Source organism: Dendrobates tinctorius, unplaced genomic scaffold, assembly GCF_039654945.1.
Source record: "Dendrobates tinctorius isolate UK_male_01 unplaced genomic scaffold, ASM3965494v1 ptg000020l, whole genome shotgun sequence".
NCBI classification, from domain to species: Eukaryota; Metazoa; Chordata; class Amphibia; order Anura; family Dendrobatidae; genus Dendrobates; species Dendrobates tinctorius.
The window spans coordinates 4,832,546-4,846,247 of record NW_027361688.1 but is presented as its reverse complement, the minus strand read 5'-3'; the positions used below and the strand labels follow the sequence as shown (position 1 = coordinate 4,846,247).

Sequence of the window (13,702 nt, the reverse complement as noted above, 5' to 3'; positions counted from 1 at the left end):
CTCTGTATAGGGTGGTCTCCTGTGGCCCCTCTGTATAGGGTGGTCTCCTGTGGCCCCTCTGTATAGGGTGGTCTCCTGTGGCCCCTCTCCCCTCTGTATAGGGTGGTCTCCTGTGGCCCCTCTCCCCTCTGTATAGGGTGGTCTCCTGTGGCCCCTCTCCCCTCTGTATAGGGTGGTCTCCTGTGGCCCCTCTCCCCTCTGTACAGGGTGGTCTCCTGTGGCCCCTCTCCCCTCTGTATAGGGTGGTCTCCTGTGGCACCTCTCCCCTCTGTATAGGGTGGTCTCCTGTGGCCCCTCTGTATAGGGTGGTCTCCTGTGGCCCCTCTCCCCTCTGTATAGGGTGGTCTCCTGTGACCCCTCTGTATAGGGTGGTCTCCTGTGGCCCCTCTTCCCTCTGTATAGGGTGGTCTCCTGTGGCCCCTCTCCCCTCTGTATAGGGTGGTCTCCTGTGGCCCCTCTGTATAGGGTGGTCTCCTGTGGCCCATCTGTATAGGGTGGTCTCCTGTGGCCCCTCTTCCCTCTGTATAGGGTGGTCTCCTGTGGCCCCTCTCCCCTCTGTATAGGGTGGTCTCCTGTGGCCCATCTGTATAGGGTGGTCTCCTGTGGCCCCTCTCCCCTCTGTATAGGGTGATCTCCTGTGGCCCCTCTCCCCTCTGTATAGGGTGGTCTCCTGTGGCCCCTCTGTATAGGGTGGTCTCCTGTGGCCCCTCTGTATAGGGTGGTCTCCTGTGGCCCCTCTCCCCTCTGTATAGGGTGGTCTCCTGTGGCCCCTCTCCCCTCTGTATAGGGTGGTCTCCTGTGGCCCCTCTGTATAGGGTGGTCTCCTGTGGCCCCTCTGTATAGGGTGGTCTCCTGTGGCCCCTCTCCTTGCTCTTCCTTACCTTCTCTTCTCTTCTTGTGTTTTGATACTTTCTGTTCATGAAGAGACTTGAGATTTGGTCAAACCTCCCCCAGCCCAGGCCCGACCCCCTCCAGCAGGACCCTGACCCCGGTGGCTCGCCCATGGTGTAATCCTCACCGCCTAGCTTTCTGTCATTGATGTTCCCATAAGATTCTTTCATTTTCTATAAAAGTAAATAAAATATCATCTGATTGTTTCCTTTTTTTTGTAAAACCTCTTAGATTAATAATAATAATAATAATAATAATAATAATAGCCGCTGCTGAGTGGTTCACAGTCACCTCCTTTCTCAGATTTGCAGCAAGGCGCCTGGGGCGCAGCTCTGTACAGGGTGGTCTCCTGTGACCCCTCACTGCCCCTGCACAGGGTGTTCTCCTGTGACCCCTCACTGCCTCTGCACAGGGTGGTCTCCTGTGACCCCTCACTGCCTCTGCACAGGGTGGTCTCCTGTGACCCCTCACTGCCTCTGCACAGGGTGGTCTCCTGTGACCCCTCACTGCCCCTGCACAGGGTGGTCTCCTGTGACCCCTCACTGCCTCTGCACAGGGTGGTCTCCTGTGACCCCTCACTGCCTCTGTACAGGGCGGTCTCCTGTGACCCCTCACTGCCTCTGTACAGGGCGGTCTCCTGTGACCCCTCACTGCCTCTGTACAGGGTGGCCTCCTGTGACCCCTCACTGCCCCTGCACAGGGTGGTCTCCTGTGACCCCTCACTGCCCCTGCACAGGGTGGTCTCCTGTGACCCCTCACTGCCTCTGTACAGGGTGGTCTCCTGTGACCGCTCACTGCCCCTGCACAGGGTGTTCTCCTGTGACCCCTCACTGCCTCTGTACAGGGTGGCCTCCTGTGACCCCTCACTGCCTCTGTACAGGGTGGCCTCCTGTGACCCCTCACTGCCTCTGCAGGGTGGTCTCCTGTGACCACTCACTGCCTCTGCACAGGGTGGCCTCATGTGACCCCTCACTGCCTCTGCACAGGGTGGTCTCCTGTGACTCCTCACTGCCCCTGCACAGGGTGGTCTCCTGTGACCCCTCACTGCCTCTGTACAGGGTGGTCTCCTGTGACCCCTCACTGCTTCTGTACAGGGTGGTCTCCTGTGACCCCTCACTGCCCCTGCACAGGGTGGTCTCCTGTGACCCCTCACTGCCCCTGCACAGGGTGGTCTCCTGTGACCCCTCACTGCCTCTGCACAGGGTGGTTTCCTGTGACCCCTCACTGCCTCTGCAGGGTGGTCTCCTGTGACCCCTCACTGCCTCTGCACAGGGTGGCCTCATGTGACCCCTCACTGCCCCTGCACAGGGTGGTCTCCTGTGACTCCTCACTGCCTCTGCACAGGGTGGTCTCCTGTGACTCCTCACTGCCTCTGCACAGGGTGGTCTCCTGTGACCCCTCACTGCCTCTGTACAGGGTGGTCTCCTGTGACCCCTCACTGCTTCTGTACAGGGTGGTCTCCTGTGACCCCTCACTGCCCCTGCACAGGGTGGTCTCCTGTGACCCCTCACTGCCTCTGCACAGGGTGGTCTCCTGTGACCCCTCACTGCCCCTGCACAGGGTAGTCTCCTGTGACCCCTCACTGCCTCTGCGCAAGGTGGTCTCCTGTGACCCCTCACTGCCTCTGTGCAGGGTGGTCTCCTGTGACCCCTCACTGCCTCTGTACACGGTGGTCTCCTGTGACCCCTCACTGCCTCTGTGCAGGGTGGTCTCCTGTGACCCCTCACTGCCTCTGTACACGGTGGTCCCCTGTGACCCCTCACTGCCTCTGCACAGGGTGGCCTCCTGTGACCCCTCACTGCCTCTGCACAGGGTGGCCTCCTGTGACCCCTCACTGCCTCTGTACAGGGTGGTCTCCTGTGACCCCTCACTGCCCCTGCAGAGGGTGTTCTCCTGTGACCCCTCACTGCCCCTGCACAGGGTGTTCTCCTGTGACCCCTCACTGCCCCTGCACAGGGTGGTCTCCTGTGACCCCTCACTGCCTCTGCACAGGGTGGCCTCCTGTGACCCCTCACTGCCTCTGTACAGAGCGGTCTCCTGTGACCCCTCACTGCCTCAGCACAGGGCGGCCTCCTGTGACCCCTCACTGCCCCTGCACAGGGCGGTCTCCTGTGACCCCTCACTGCCTCTGTACAGGGTGGTCTCCTGTGACCCCTCACTGCCTCTGTACAGGGTGGCCTCCTGTGACCCCTCACTGCCCCTGCACAGGGTGGTCTTCTGTGACCCCTCACTGTCCCTGCACAGGGTGGTCTCCTGTGACCCCACACTGCCCCTGCACAGGGTGTTCTCCTGTGACCCCTCACTGCCTCTGTACAGGGTGGTCTCCTGTGACCCCTCACTGCCCCTGCACAGGGTGTTCTCCTGTGACCCCTCACTGCCTCTGTACAGGGTGGCCTCCTGTGACCCCTCACTGCCTCTACAGGGTGGTCTCCTGTGACCCCTCACTGCCTCTGCAGGGTGGTCTCCTGTGACCCCTCACTGCCTCTGCACAGGGTGGTCTCCTGTGACCCCTCACTGCCCCTGCACAGGCTGTTCTCCTGTGACCCCTCACTGCCTCTGTACAGGGTGGCCTCCTGTGACCCCTCACTGCCTCTACAGGGTGGTCTCCTGTGACCCCTCACTGCCTCTGCAGGGTGGTCTCCTGTGACCCCTCACTGCCTCTGCACAGGGTGGCCTCATGTGACCCCTCACTGCCTCTGCACAGGGTGGTCTCCTGTGACTCCTCACTGCCCCTGCACAGGGTGGTCTCCTGTGACCCCTCACTGCCTCTGTACAGGGTGGTCTCCGGTGACCCCTCACTGCTTCTGTACAGGGTGGTCTCCTGTGACCCCTCACTGCCCCTGCACAGGGTGGTCTCCTGTGACCCCTCACTGCCTCTGCACAGGGTGGTCTCCTGTGACCCCTCACTGCCTCTGCAGGGTGGTCTCCTGTGACCCCTCACTGCTTCTGCACAGGGTGGCCTCATGTGACCCCTCACTGCCTCTGCACAGGGTGGTCTCCTGTGACCCCTCACTGCCTCTGTACAGGGTGGTCTCCTGTGACTCCTCACTGCCTCTGCACAGGGTGGTCTCCTGTGACCCCTCACTGCCTCTGCACAGGGTGGTCTCCTGTGACCCCTCACTGCCTCTGCACAGGGTGGTCTCCTGTGACCCCTCACTGCCTCTGCACAGGGTGGCCTCCTGTGACCCCTCACTGCCCCTGCACAGGGTGGTCTCCTGTGACCCCTCACTGCCCCTGCACAGGGTGGTCTCCTGTGACCCCTCACTGCCTCTGTACAGGGTGGTCTCCTGTGACCCCTCACTGCCTCTGTACGGGGTGGTCTCCTGTGACCCCTCACTGCCCCTGCACAGGGTGTTCTCCTGTGACCCCTCACTGCCCCTGCACAGGGTGGTCTCCTGTGACCCCTCACTGCCTCTGCACAGGGTGGCCTCCTGTGACCCCTCACTGCCTCTGTACAGGGTGGTCTCCTGTGACCCCTCACTGCCTCTGTACAGGGTGGTCTCCTGTGACCCCTCACTGCCTCTGTACAGGGTGGTCTCCTGTGACCCCTCACTGCCTCTGTACAGGGTGGTCTCTTGTGACCCCTCACTGCCTCTGTACAGGGTGGTCTCCTGTGACCCCTCACTGCCTCTGTACAGGGTGGTCTCCTGTGACCCCTCACTGCCTCTGTACACGGTGGTCTCCTGTGACCCCTCACTGCCCCTGCACAGGGTGGTCTCCTGTGACCCCTCACTGCCTCTGTACAGGGTGGTCTCCTGTGACCCCTCACTGCCTCTGCACAGGGTGGCCTCATGTGACCCCTCACTGCCTCTGCACAGGATGGTCTCTTGTGACCCCTCACTGCCTCTGTACACGGTGGTCTCTTGTGACCCCTCACTGCCTCTGTACACGGTGGTCTCCTGTGACCTCTCACTGCCTCTGTACACGGTGGTCTCCTGTGACCCCTCACTGCCTCTGTACACGGTGTTCTCCTGTGACCCCTCACTGCCTCTGTACAGGGTGTTCTCCTGTGACCCCTCACTGCCTCTGTACACGGTGGTCTCCTGTGACCCCTCACTGCCTCTGTACAGGGTGTTCTCCTGTGACCCCTCACTGCCTCTGTACAGGGTGTTCTCCTGTGACCCCTCACTGCCTCTGTACAGGGTGTTCTCCTGTGACCCCTCACTGCCTCTGTACAGGTTGGTCTCCTTTGACCCCTCACTTCCTCTGTACAGGGTGGTCTCCTGTGACCCCTCACTGCCTCTGTAGAGTGGTCTCCTGTGACCCCTCACTGCCTCTGTACAGGGTGTTCTCCTGTGACCCCTCACTGCCTCTGTACAGGGTGGTCTCTTGTGACCCCTCACTGCCTCTGTACAGGGTGGTCTCCTGTGACCCCTCACTGCCTCTGTGCAGGGTGGTCTCTTGTGACCCCTCACTGCCTCTGTACAGGGTGGTCTCCTGTGCCCCCTCACTGCCTCTGCACAGGGTGGTCTCCTGTGACCCCTCACTGCCTCTGTACAGGGTGGTCTCCTGTGACCCCTCACTGCCTCTGTACAGGGTGGTCTCCTGTGACCCCTCACTGCCCCTGCACAGGGTGTTCTCCTGTGACCCCTCACTGCCTCTGTACAGGGTGGTCTCCTGTGACCCCTCACTGCCTCTGTACTGGGTGGTCTCCTGTGACCCCTCACTGCCTCTGTACAGGGTGTTCTCCTGTGACCCCTCACTGCCTCTGTACACGGTGGTCTCCTGTGACCCCTCACTGCCTCTGTACAGGGTGTTCTCCTGTGACCCCTCACTGCCTCTGTACACGGTGGTCTCCTGTGACCCCTCACTGCCTCTGTACAGGGTGTTCTCCTGTGACCCCTCACTGCCCCTGCAGGGTGGTCTCTTGTGACCCCTCACTGCCTCTGTACAGGGTGGTCTCCTGTGACCCCTCACTTCCTCTGTACACGGTGGTCTCCTGTGACCCCTCACTGCCTCTGTACACGGTGGTCTCTTGTGACCCCTCACTGCCTCTGTACAGGGTGTTCTCCTGTGACCCCTCACTGCCTCTGCACAGGGTGGTCTCTTGTAACCCCTCACTGCCTCTGTACAGGGTGGTCTCCTGTGACCCCTCACTGCCTCTGTACACAGTGGTCTCCTGTGACCCCTCACTGCCTGTGTACACGGTGGTCTCCTGTGACCCCTCACTACCTCCAGTTTTGGGTTATGACAGACCCCTTAATATTTCCATTTCTTTTCCTTGGAAACTGTTAGGCCCCCAACCCCCCAAAAAACTACAAAGCCCCCTACTTTCATGCAAATATGCATGAGCCATGCACACTCGTTTACTGTACATTTCTGTGAAAAAATGGGCCATTTTGGGGTGAGGGTCCGGCTTAGGATCAGTCATCAATATAAGATAGCAGGGGGTCTGACTTGTCCCCAATGATCTGATGACGGAGGTGTCTGCGGCGCTCTGGCGAGCGGTCTTGCGTCTTTATGGTACATCAGACGCAGCGCCACTTTTTAAAAAGTGGCCATGCCGGGTATTGCAACCCAGTTCCATTTACTTTAATAGGGATTAGATGCTGTAATACCAGGCACAGCCTCTGCCTAGATTACGACGCTGTGTCAGGTATGTATCACCTGCTGGGGCACTGCGGACCCTTTACTCATGTGATTAGATAATGGTGAATTATCAGCTTTATGTTAAGTACAACAAAGTTCTGCTCTTAACAAAAATTCTGATTGCGGACACCACTAGAGGGAGCTCAACACATACAGCCAAATAAAGGGGCACAAGGTGCCACCTAGTGGTCACTGTGGGTAAATACCAGGAATATGATGGAAATCAATTCTAGCGCTCCCCCCACAGTCGTGCACTTTGCCCCCATCACCTTGTAGGTCCATCCTAATAACACAAGCACGAATCCTCAGTAAAGGGCAGAGTACAGATGTGTTTTGCATTCTTAGCTGGGGTGAGCAGGTTTGCCAATGGCAAAGACCAAGGAGCCAAAGTTCAGATCCCTTTAAATCAACACCGTGTACCTTCAGAGACTTCAGAACTACAACTCCGGTCAGAGTGTAACTACAACTCTCAGCAGGAGAAAGGAAATCAGATCTAATATGACGCGGTTATACCTTTATATACATCTGCTCCTTTAAATCAGTGGCGCCATCTGGTGGTGGGAACATGTAGGCCGCGCATTTGTTATTTTGTGGCCACTTTGGGGCTGGTCACTATTGACCCGTCTATTTTACTACCGGATGATGAACACAGCGCGCTTCGGCACCATATGGCGGATGTTTTTATTTTTTCCCAAGACTGGGATTGGATCCAAAAAGGAAAAAGCCTAAGTCTGAGCAAGAGCAAATAAAAACAGGACGTGTCTGGGCGACAGACATCCATGCCGGTCCGGATAAATTAATCCACCATAAAAATAAAAATTATAACGGAACCTATAAGGACGGCGGTCTCCAAACTGTGGATATTGGAAAACTACAACTCCCAGCAGTCTGGAAACTGACTATATGTAATAAAAGAAGCCACAAATGCAGGCGGCAGCAGCACGGCAGGGGTTAATACTAAGAACAGCCCGAATAGATGGGTGAGGAATAGGATATGGAATAAGTCCGGGAGAACTCACCGCCGGCAGATGTGATCGGTGCTCCTCCGCTAGGGTCATGTGAGCGGCCGCCGTCAGCGCTGGATTATCAGCTGTCACCGGTCACAGATAAGGGAGAGCCGCCAATCACAGACATCACCTGCAGTCACAGATAGGGGAGAGCCGCCAATCACAGACATCACCTGCAGTCACAGATAGGGGAGAGCCGCCAATCACAGACATCACCTGCGGTCACAGATAGGGAAGAGACGCCAATCACAGACATCACCTGCGGTCACAGATAGGGAAGAGACGCCAATCACAGACATCACCTGCAGTCACAGATAGGGGAGAGCCACCAATCACAGACATCATCAGCGGTCACAGATAGGGGAGAGCCGCCAATCACAGACATCACCTGCGGTCACAGATAGGGAAGAGACGCCAATCACAGACATCACCTGCGGTCACAGATAGGGAAGAGACGCCAATCACAGACATCACCTGCAGTCACAGATAGGGGAGAGCCGCCAATCACAGACATCACCTGCAGTCACAGATAGGGGAGAGCCGCCAATCACAGACATCACCTGCGGTCACAGATAGGGAAGAGACGCCAATCACAGACATCACCCGCAGTCACAGATAGGGGAGAGCCGCCAATCACAGACATCACCTGCAGTCACAGATAGGGGAGAGCCACCAATCACAGACATCATCAGCGGTCACAGATAGGGGAGAGCCGCCAATCACAGACATCACCCGCAGTCACAGATAGGGGAGAGCCGCCAATCACAGACATCACCCGCAGTCACAGATAGGGGAGAGCCACCAATCACAGACATCATCAGCGGTCACAGATAGGGGAGAGCCGCCAATCACAGACATCACCTGCGGTCACAGATAGGGAAGAGACGCCAATCACAGACATCACCCGCAGTCACAGATAGGGGAGAGCCGCCAATCACAGACATCACCTGCAGTCACAGATAGGGGAGAGCCGCCAATCACAGACATCACCTGCAGTCACAGATAGGGAAGAGACGCCAATCACAGACATCACCTGCAGTCACAGATAGGGGAGAGCCGCCAATCACAGACATCACCTGCGGTCACAGATAGGGGAGAGCCGCCAATCACAGACATCACCTGCGGTCACAGATAGGGAAGAGACGCCAATCACAGACATCACCCGCAGTCACAGATAGGGGAGAGCCACCAATCACAGACATCATCAGCGGTCACAGATAGGGGAGAGCCGCCAATCACAGACATCACCTGCAGTCACAGATAGGGGAGAGCCGCCAATCACAGACATCACCTGCAGTCACAGATAGGGGAGAGCCGCCAATCACAGACATCACCTGCAGTCAGATAGGGGAGAGCCGCCAATCACAGACATCACCTGCAGTCACAGATAGGGTAGAGCAGCCAATCACAGACATCACCTGCAGTCACAGATAGGGTAGAGCAGCCAATCACAGACCAGACACCACCTTCAGTCACAGATAGGGGAGAGCCGACAATCACAGACATCACCTGCAGTCACAGATAGGGGAGAGCCGCCAATCACAGACATCACCTGCAGTCACAGATAGGGTAGAGCAGCCAATCACAGACATCACCTGCGGTCACAGATAGGGGAGAGCCGCCAATCACAGACATCACCCGCAGTCACAGATAGGGGAGAGCCGACAATCACAGACATCACCTGCAGTCACAGATAGGGGAGAGCCGCCAATCACAGACATCACCTGCAGTCACAGATAGGGTAGAGCAGCCAATCACAGACATCACCTGCGGTCACAGATAGGGGAGAGCCGCCAATCACAGACATCACCCGCAGTCACAGATAGGGGAGAGCCGACAATCACAGACATCACCTGCAGTCACAGATAGGGTAGAGCAGCCAATCACAGACATCACCTGCAGTCACAGACAGGGTAGAGCAGCCAATCACAGACACCACCTTCAGTCACAGATAGGGGAGAGCAGTCAATCACAGACATCACCTGAGGTCACAGATAGGGGAGAGCAGTCAGTCACAGACATCACCTGCGGTCACAGTGGTAACCCTGGAGAATCCCCTCCTCTATGTGTATACATGGCTGAGCCCGGCGGAGGGGATGGGCAGTACAGGGTTGTGGCTCAGTTTTCTATAGTGTAGAAGACATGGTTGGTTATGTGGAAACCATCAGTAAGCAGGTGAGCGGCTGAAGACGCTGGCCATTACAGGACTTGTACTATTTTAGGTATCAGCCTTTCCTTCCGCACTAGTGGCCCCAGCATTCTCTCTTTGCATGTTCTCTCCGCTCGCCGTAGACTTCTTGGCTCAGGTGTAATTTGATCTTTCACTGAAGACAGATCTGTAGACCGATTTGAGAAATTTTTGAGAGTGACAAAAAAAATAAAGAAAAATGACAACTGGGATAAAAAGGTAGATTTCTTTATTAGGTTTTGCTGGGAGTTTGTCTCCTTTGTGCATTTTTCAGACATAAAAATTCAATGCAAGCCCCCCCATAATGAATCAGGCTGTCCTAAGTGATTAAAGTGTGGGCATAATGCAGGATAAATATGAAGAACATTAGTGAAATCTCCACCTTTTACCCTCAGTCTATGTTCTGATACAGAGCTCTAAATCCTCTACACCAAAAAAAAATAATGAAATTCTGTCAGCCACCAGTAGGAGGAGCTCACTGAAGACAGATTTATTATGGAGTGCAATGTATAAAGTGTATGCGCTCAGCTCCTGGGCTCCCTCTAGTGGAGGCTGCCGGTAGACAAATGTCACCAATTACATGCTGAACGTTTCACCACAGACCCGGTAAGGCAGAATATCTGCAATGTGCCAAGAATGCAGCTAACCTTCTACACGCTAAGTCAATGGGAGCGTTCCTGGGATGTGGCGGAGAGGAAATCACGAGACACGAAAAGAGGAAGTCATATTTACACATATTTTTTTGGTGAGGGGGCAACAAACAATTATTATGGGAGATTGGCCTTGCGCTAAATAATACATACAGTGGGGCAAAAAAGTATTTAGTCAGTCAGCAATAGTGCAAGTTCCACCACTTAAAAAGATGAGAGGCGTCTGTAATTTACATCATAGGTAGACCTCAACTATGGGAGACAAACTGAGAAAAAAAAATCCAGAAAATCACATTGTCTGTTTTTTTTCATTTTATTTGCATATTATGGTGGAAAATAAGTATTTGGTCAGAAACAAAATTTAATCTCAATACTTTGTGATATATCCTTTGTTGGCAATGACAGAGGTCAAACGTTTTCTGTAAGTCTTCACAAGGTTGCCACACGCTGTTGTTGGTATGTTGGCCCATTCCTCCATGCAGATCTCCTCTAGAGCAGTGATGTTTTTGGCTTTTCGCTTGGGAACACGGACTTTCAACTCCCTCCAAAGGTTTTCTATAGGGTTGAGATCTGGAGACTGGCTAGGCCACTCCAGGACCTTGAAATGCTTCTTACAAAGCCACTCCTTCGTTGCCCTGGCGGTGTGCTTTGGATCATTGTCATGTTGAAAGACCCAGCCACGTTTCATCTTCAATGCCCTTGCTGATGGAAGGAGGTTTGCACTCAAAATCTCACGATACATGGCCCCATTCATTCTTTCATGTACCCGGATCAGTCGTCCTGGCCCCTTTGCAGAGAAACAGCCCCAAAGCATGATGTTTCCACCACCATGCTTTACAGTAGGTATGGTGTTTGATGGATGCAACTCAGTATTCTTTTTCCTCCAAACACGACAAGTTGTGTTTCTACCAAACAGTTCCAGTTTGGTTTCATCAGACCATAGGACATTCTCCCAAAACTCCTCTGGATCATCCAAATGCTCTCTAGCAAACTTCAGACGGGCCCGGACATGTACAGGCTTAAGCAGTGGGACACGTCTGGCACTGCAGGATCTGAGTCCATGGTGGCGTAGTGTGTTACTTATGGTAGGCCTTGTTACATTGGTCCCAGCTCTCTGCAGTTCATTCACTAGGTCCCCCCGCGTGGTTCTGGGATTTTTGCTCACCGTTCTTGTGATCATTCTGACCCCACGGGGTGGGATTTTGCGTGGAGCACCAGATCGAGGGAGATTATCAGTGGTCTTGTATGTCTTCCATTTTCTAATTATTGCTCCCACAGTTGATTTCTTCACTCCAAGCTGGTTGGCTATTGCAGATTCAGTCTTCCCAGCCTGGTGCAGGGCTACAATTTTGTTTCTGGTGTCCTTTGACAGCTCTTTGGTCTTCACCATAGTGGAGTTTGGAGTCAGACTGTTTGAGGGTGTGCACAGGTGTCTTTTTATACTGATAACAAGTTTAAACAGGTGCCATTACTACAGGTAATGAGTGGAGGAAAGAGGAGACTCTTAAAGAAGAAGTTACAGGTCTGTGAGAGCCAGAAATCTTGATTGCTTGTTTCTGACCAAATACTTATTTTCCACCATAATATGCAAATAAAATGAAAAAAAAAACAGACAATGTGATTTTCTGGATTTTTTTTTCTCAGTTTGTCTCCCATAGTTGAGGTCTACCTATGATGTAAATTACAGACGCCTCTCATCTTTTTAAGTGGTGGAACTTGCACTATTGCTGACTGACTAAATACTTTTTTTCCCCACTGTAAATATCTCATGTATATATTTCATGTATGTTTAAATTTGCAGCCTTTTTTTTGCTCAAATACTACACCAGAGTGGTACGCCTGACCGACGCAAGAGCGGCCTGACCGACGCAAGAGTCGTGCGCCTGGCCGACACAAGAGTGGTACGCCTGGCCGACACAAGAGAGGTACGCCTGGCCAACACAAGAGCGGTACGCCTCACCGACGCAAGAGCGGTACGCCTGGCCGACCCAAGAGCGGTATGCCTGGCCGACCCAAGTGCGGTACGCCTGGCCGACGCAAGTGCGGTACGCCTGGCCGACGAAAGTGCGGTACGCCTGGCCGACGAAAGTGCGGTACGCCTGACCAATACGAGAGTGGTACACCTTACCGATACCAGAGCAGAACATCTGATTGCGATGGTTTAAGGCCACGTGACCGCTATGGGGGCACCACTATCGGAGTTGGAGTATGCCATCCATATTACATGTGGTGGAGCGTCCGCACTAGGAAATGGGTCATGAATTTAGTCATGATTCAAGGTCCAGTCACTGGATGAGGGGACTGTTTTTGGAAGAGGCACCAGGCTGACCCTCTGCCCAGATTTCTGTGTGCATCCCTCTAACCCATTAGAAATCCCACTTTTTAGAAGATGCCCCTTAGAGGGTGCAGGTCTGGGCCGGTCTCTGGACCCTCCCCCTTCGCCCATCTGTAGCCCCATCAGGATGTCCTTCCAGGTGTTGGCAGGCAGGTTGGCATGGTCGGTAGGAACACGATCCTCCGGGGGTTGTGGACCAATGAGCTTTCCCAGCTTCCTTTTCTGTGTTGCCCCTTTGGTAGAATGAAGCGAACGGCCTCTGACTTTGGCGGGCGGCAGCGGCCGGGTGCTGGCGGAAGAGTTGTGTGAGGTATGAGGGTGGGACGTCATTTTGGGTAAAATGTTCTGCACCGACCTATAGGTGATAAAACATTGTAATACAAATGTAAATACAATTTTAAAAAAAAAGGGGACGAAATTGCAAAATGAAACCACCCCGATGTCTCCACAATAAAGTCCGATCTCTCCAGTTACTCGAGGTGTTTCATGCATCCGTTAACAATCCCTTTAAGAACCAGTACGTACCCGCCTCCAATGGCAGCGGAGGTGTACAGAATGTCAGGTCCCAAAGTCGGCATTCCTCTAGAGGCAGTCACGGCTGGCAGGAGGGTCTCCTCCTTCTCATGTCTCGGGTGGTCTACGATTTCTCCCTTCTGGCCGCCCCCTCTGTGATCGGGGCTATTCTGGGGGGCAGAGGAGACGTCCCCCTTCTTTTTGCTTTTACGTTTCACCACATTACCTTAAGCAAATAGCAAATATTTGGCTTAATTATTTAAAGGAACAGGTCCTGAGGGGGAGGAGCGTGATCCCCGGATGTTTCGGAATTCCCGGAACAGGTCCTGAGGGGGAGGAGCGTGACCCCAGATGTTTCGGAATTCCGGTGTCATGCTCGGCCCCCTCTAGGTCTCCATTAATAAGGATTACGAGAAGTTCTGTAACTTTCTAATAAACTTTGCTGATCATTTTCAAGGACCCCGCTCGCTGTCAGTGAATGAGAACATTCTGGTGTACACACATAGGCTGAAAAACAAACACCTCACAG

General features: G+C 54.3%; 1 protein-coding gene across 2 annotated transcripts in view; it reads right to left on the bottom strand.

Moving 5' to 3' along the window:
* The window catches only part of AGBL3 (AGBL carboxypeptidase 3), a 101,316-nt gene that overhangs the window by 2,667 nt on the left and 84,947 nt on the right, over positions 1 to 13,702 (bottom strand). Inside the window, exons 21-22 of one of the 2 annotated variants that reach the window (XM_073567497.1) lie at positions 13,186 to 13,399; positions 12,058 to 13,015 (exon numbers count right to left, since the gene is read on the bottom strand). The exons of the other annotated variant lie outside the window; for it this stretch is intronic. Coding sequence (XP_073423598.1) covers positions 12,589 to 13,015; positions 13,186 to 13,399 — 641 coding nt within the window. The 3' untranslated portion in view covers positions 12,058 to 12,588. Of the gene's footprint in view, positions 1 to 12,057; positions 13,016 to 13,185; positions 13,400 to 13,702 lie in introns of those variants that run through there. 2 annotated transcript variants of the gene reach the window in all.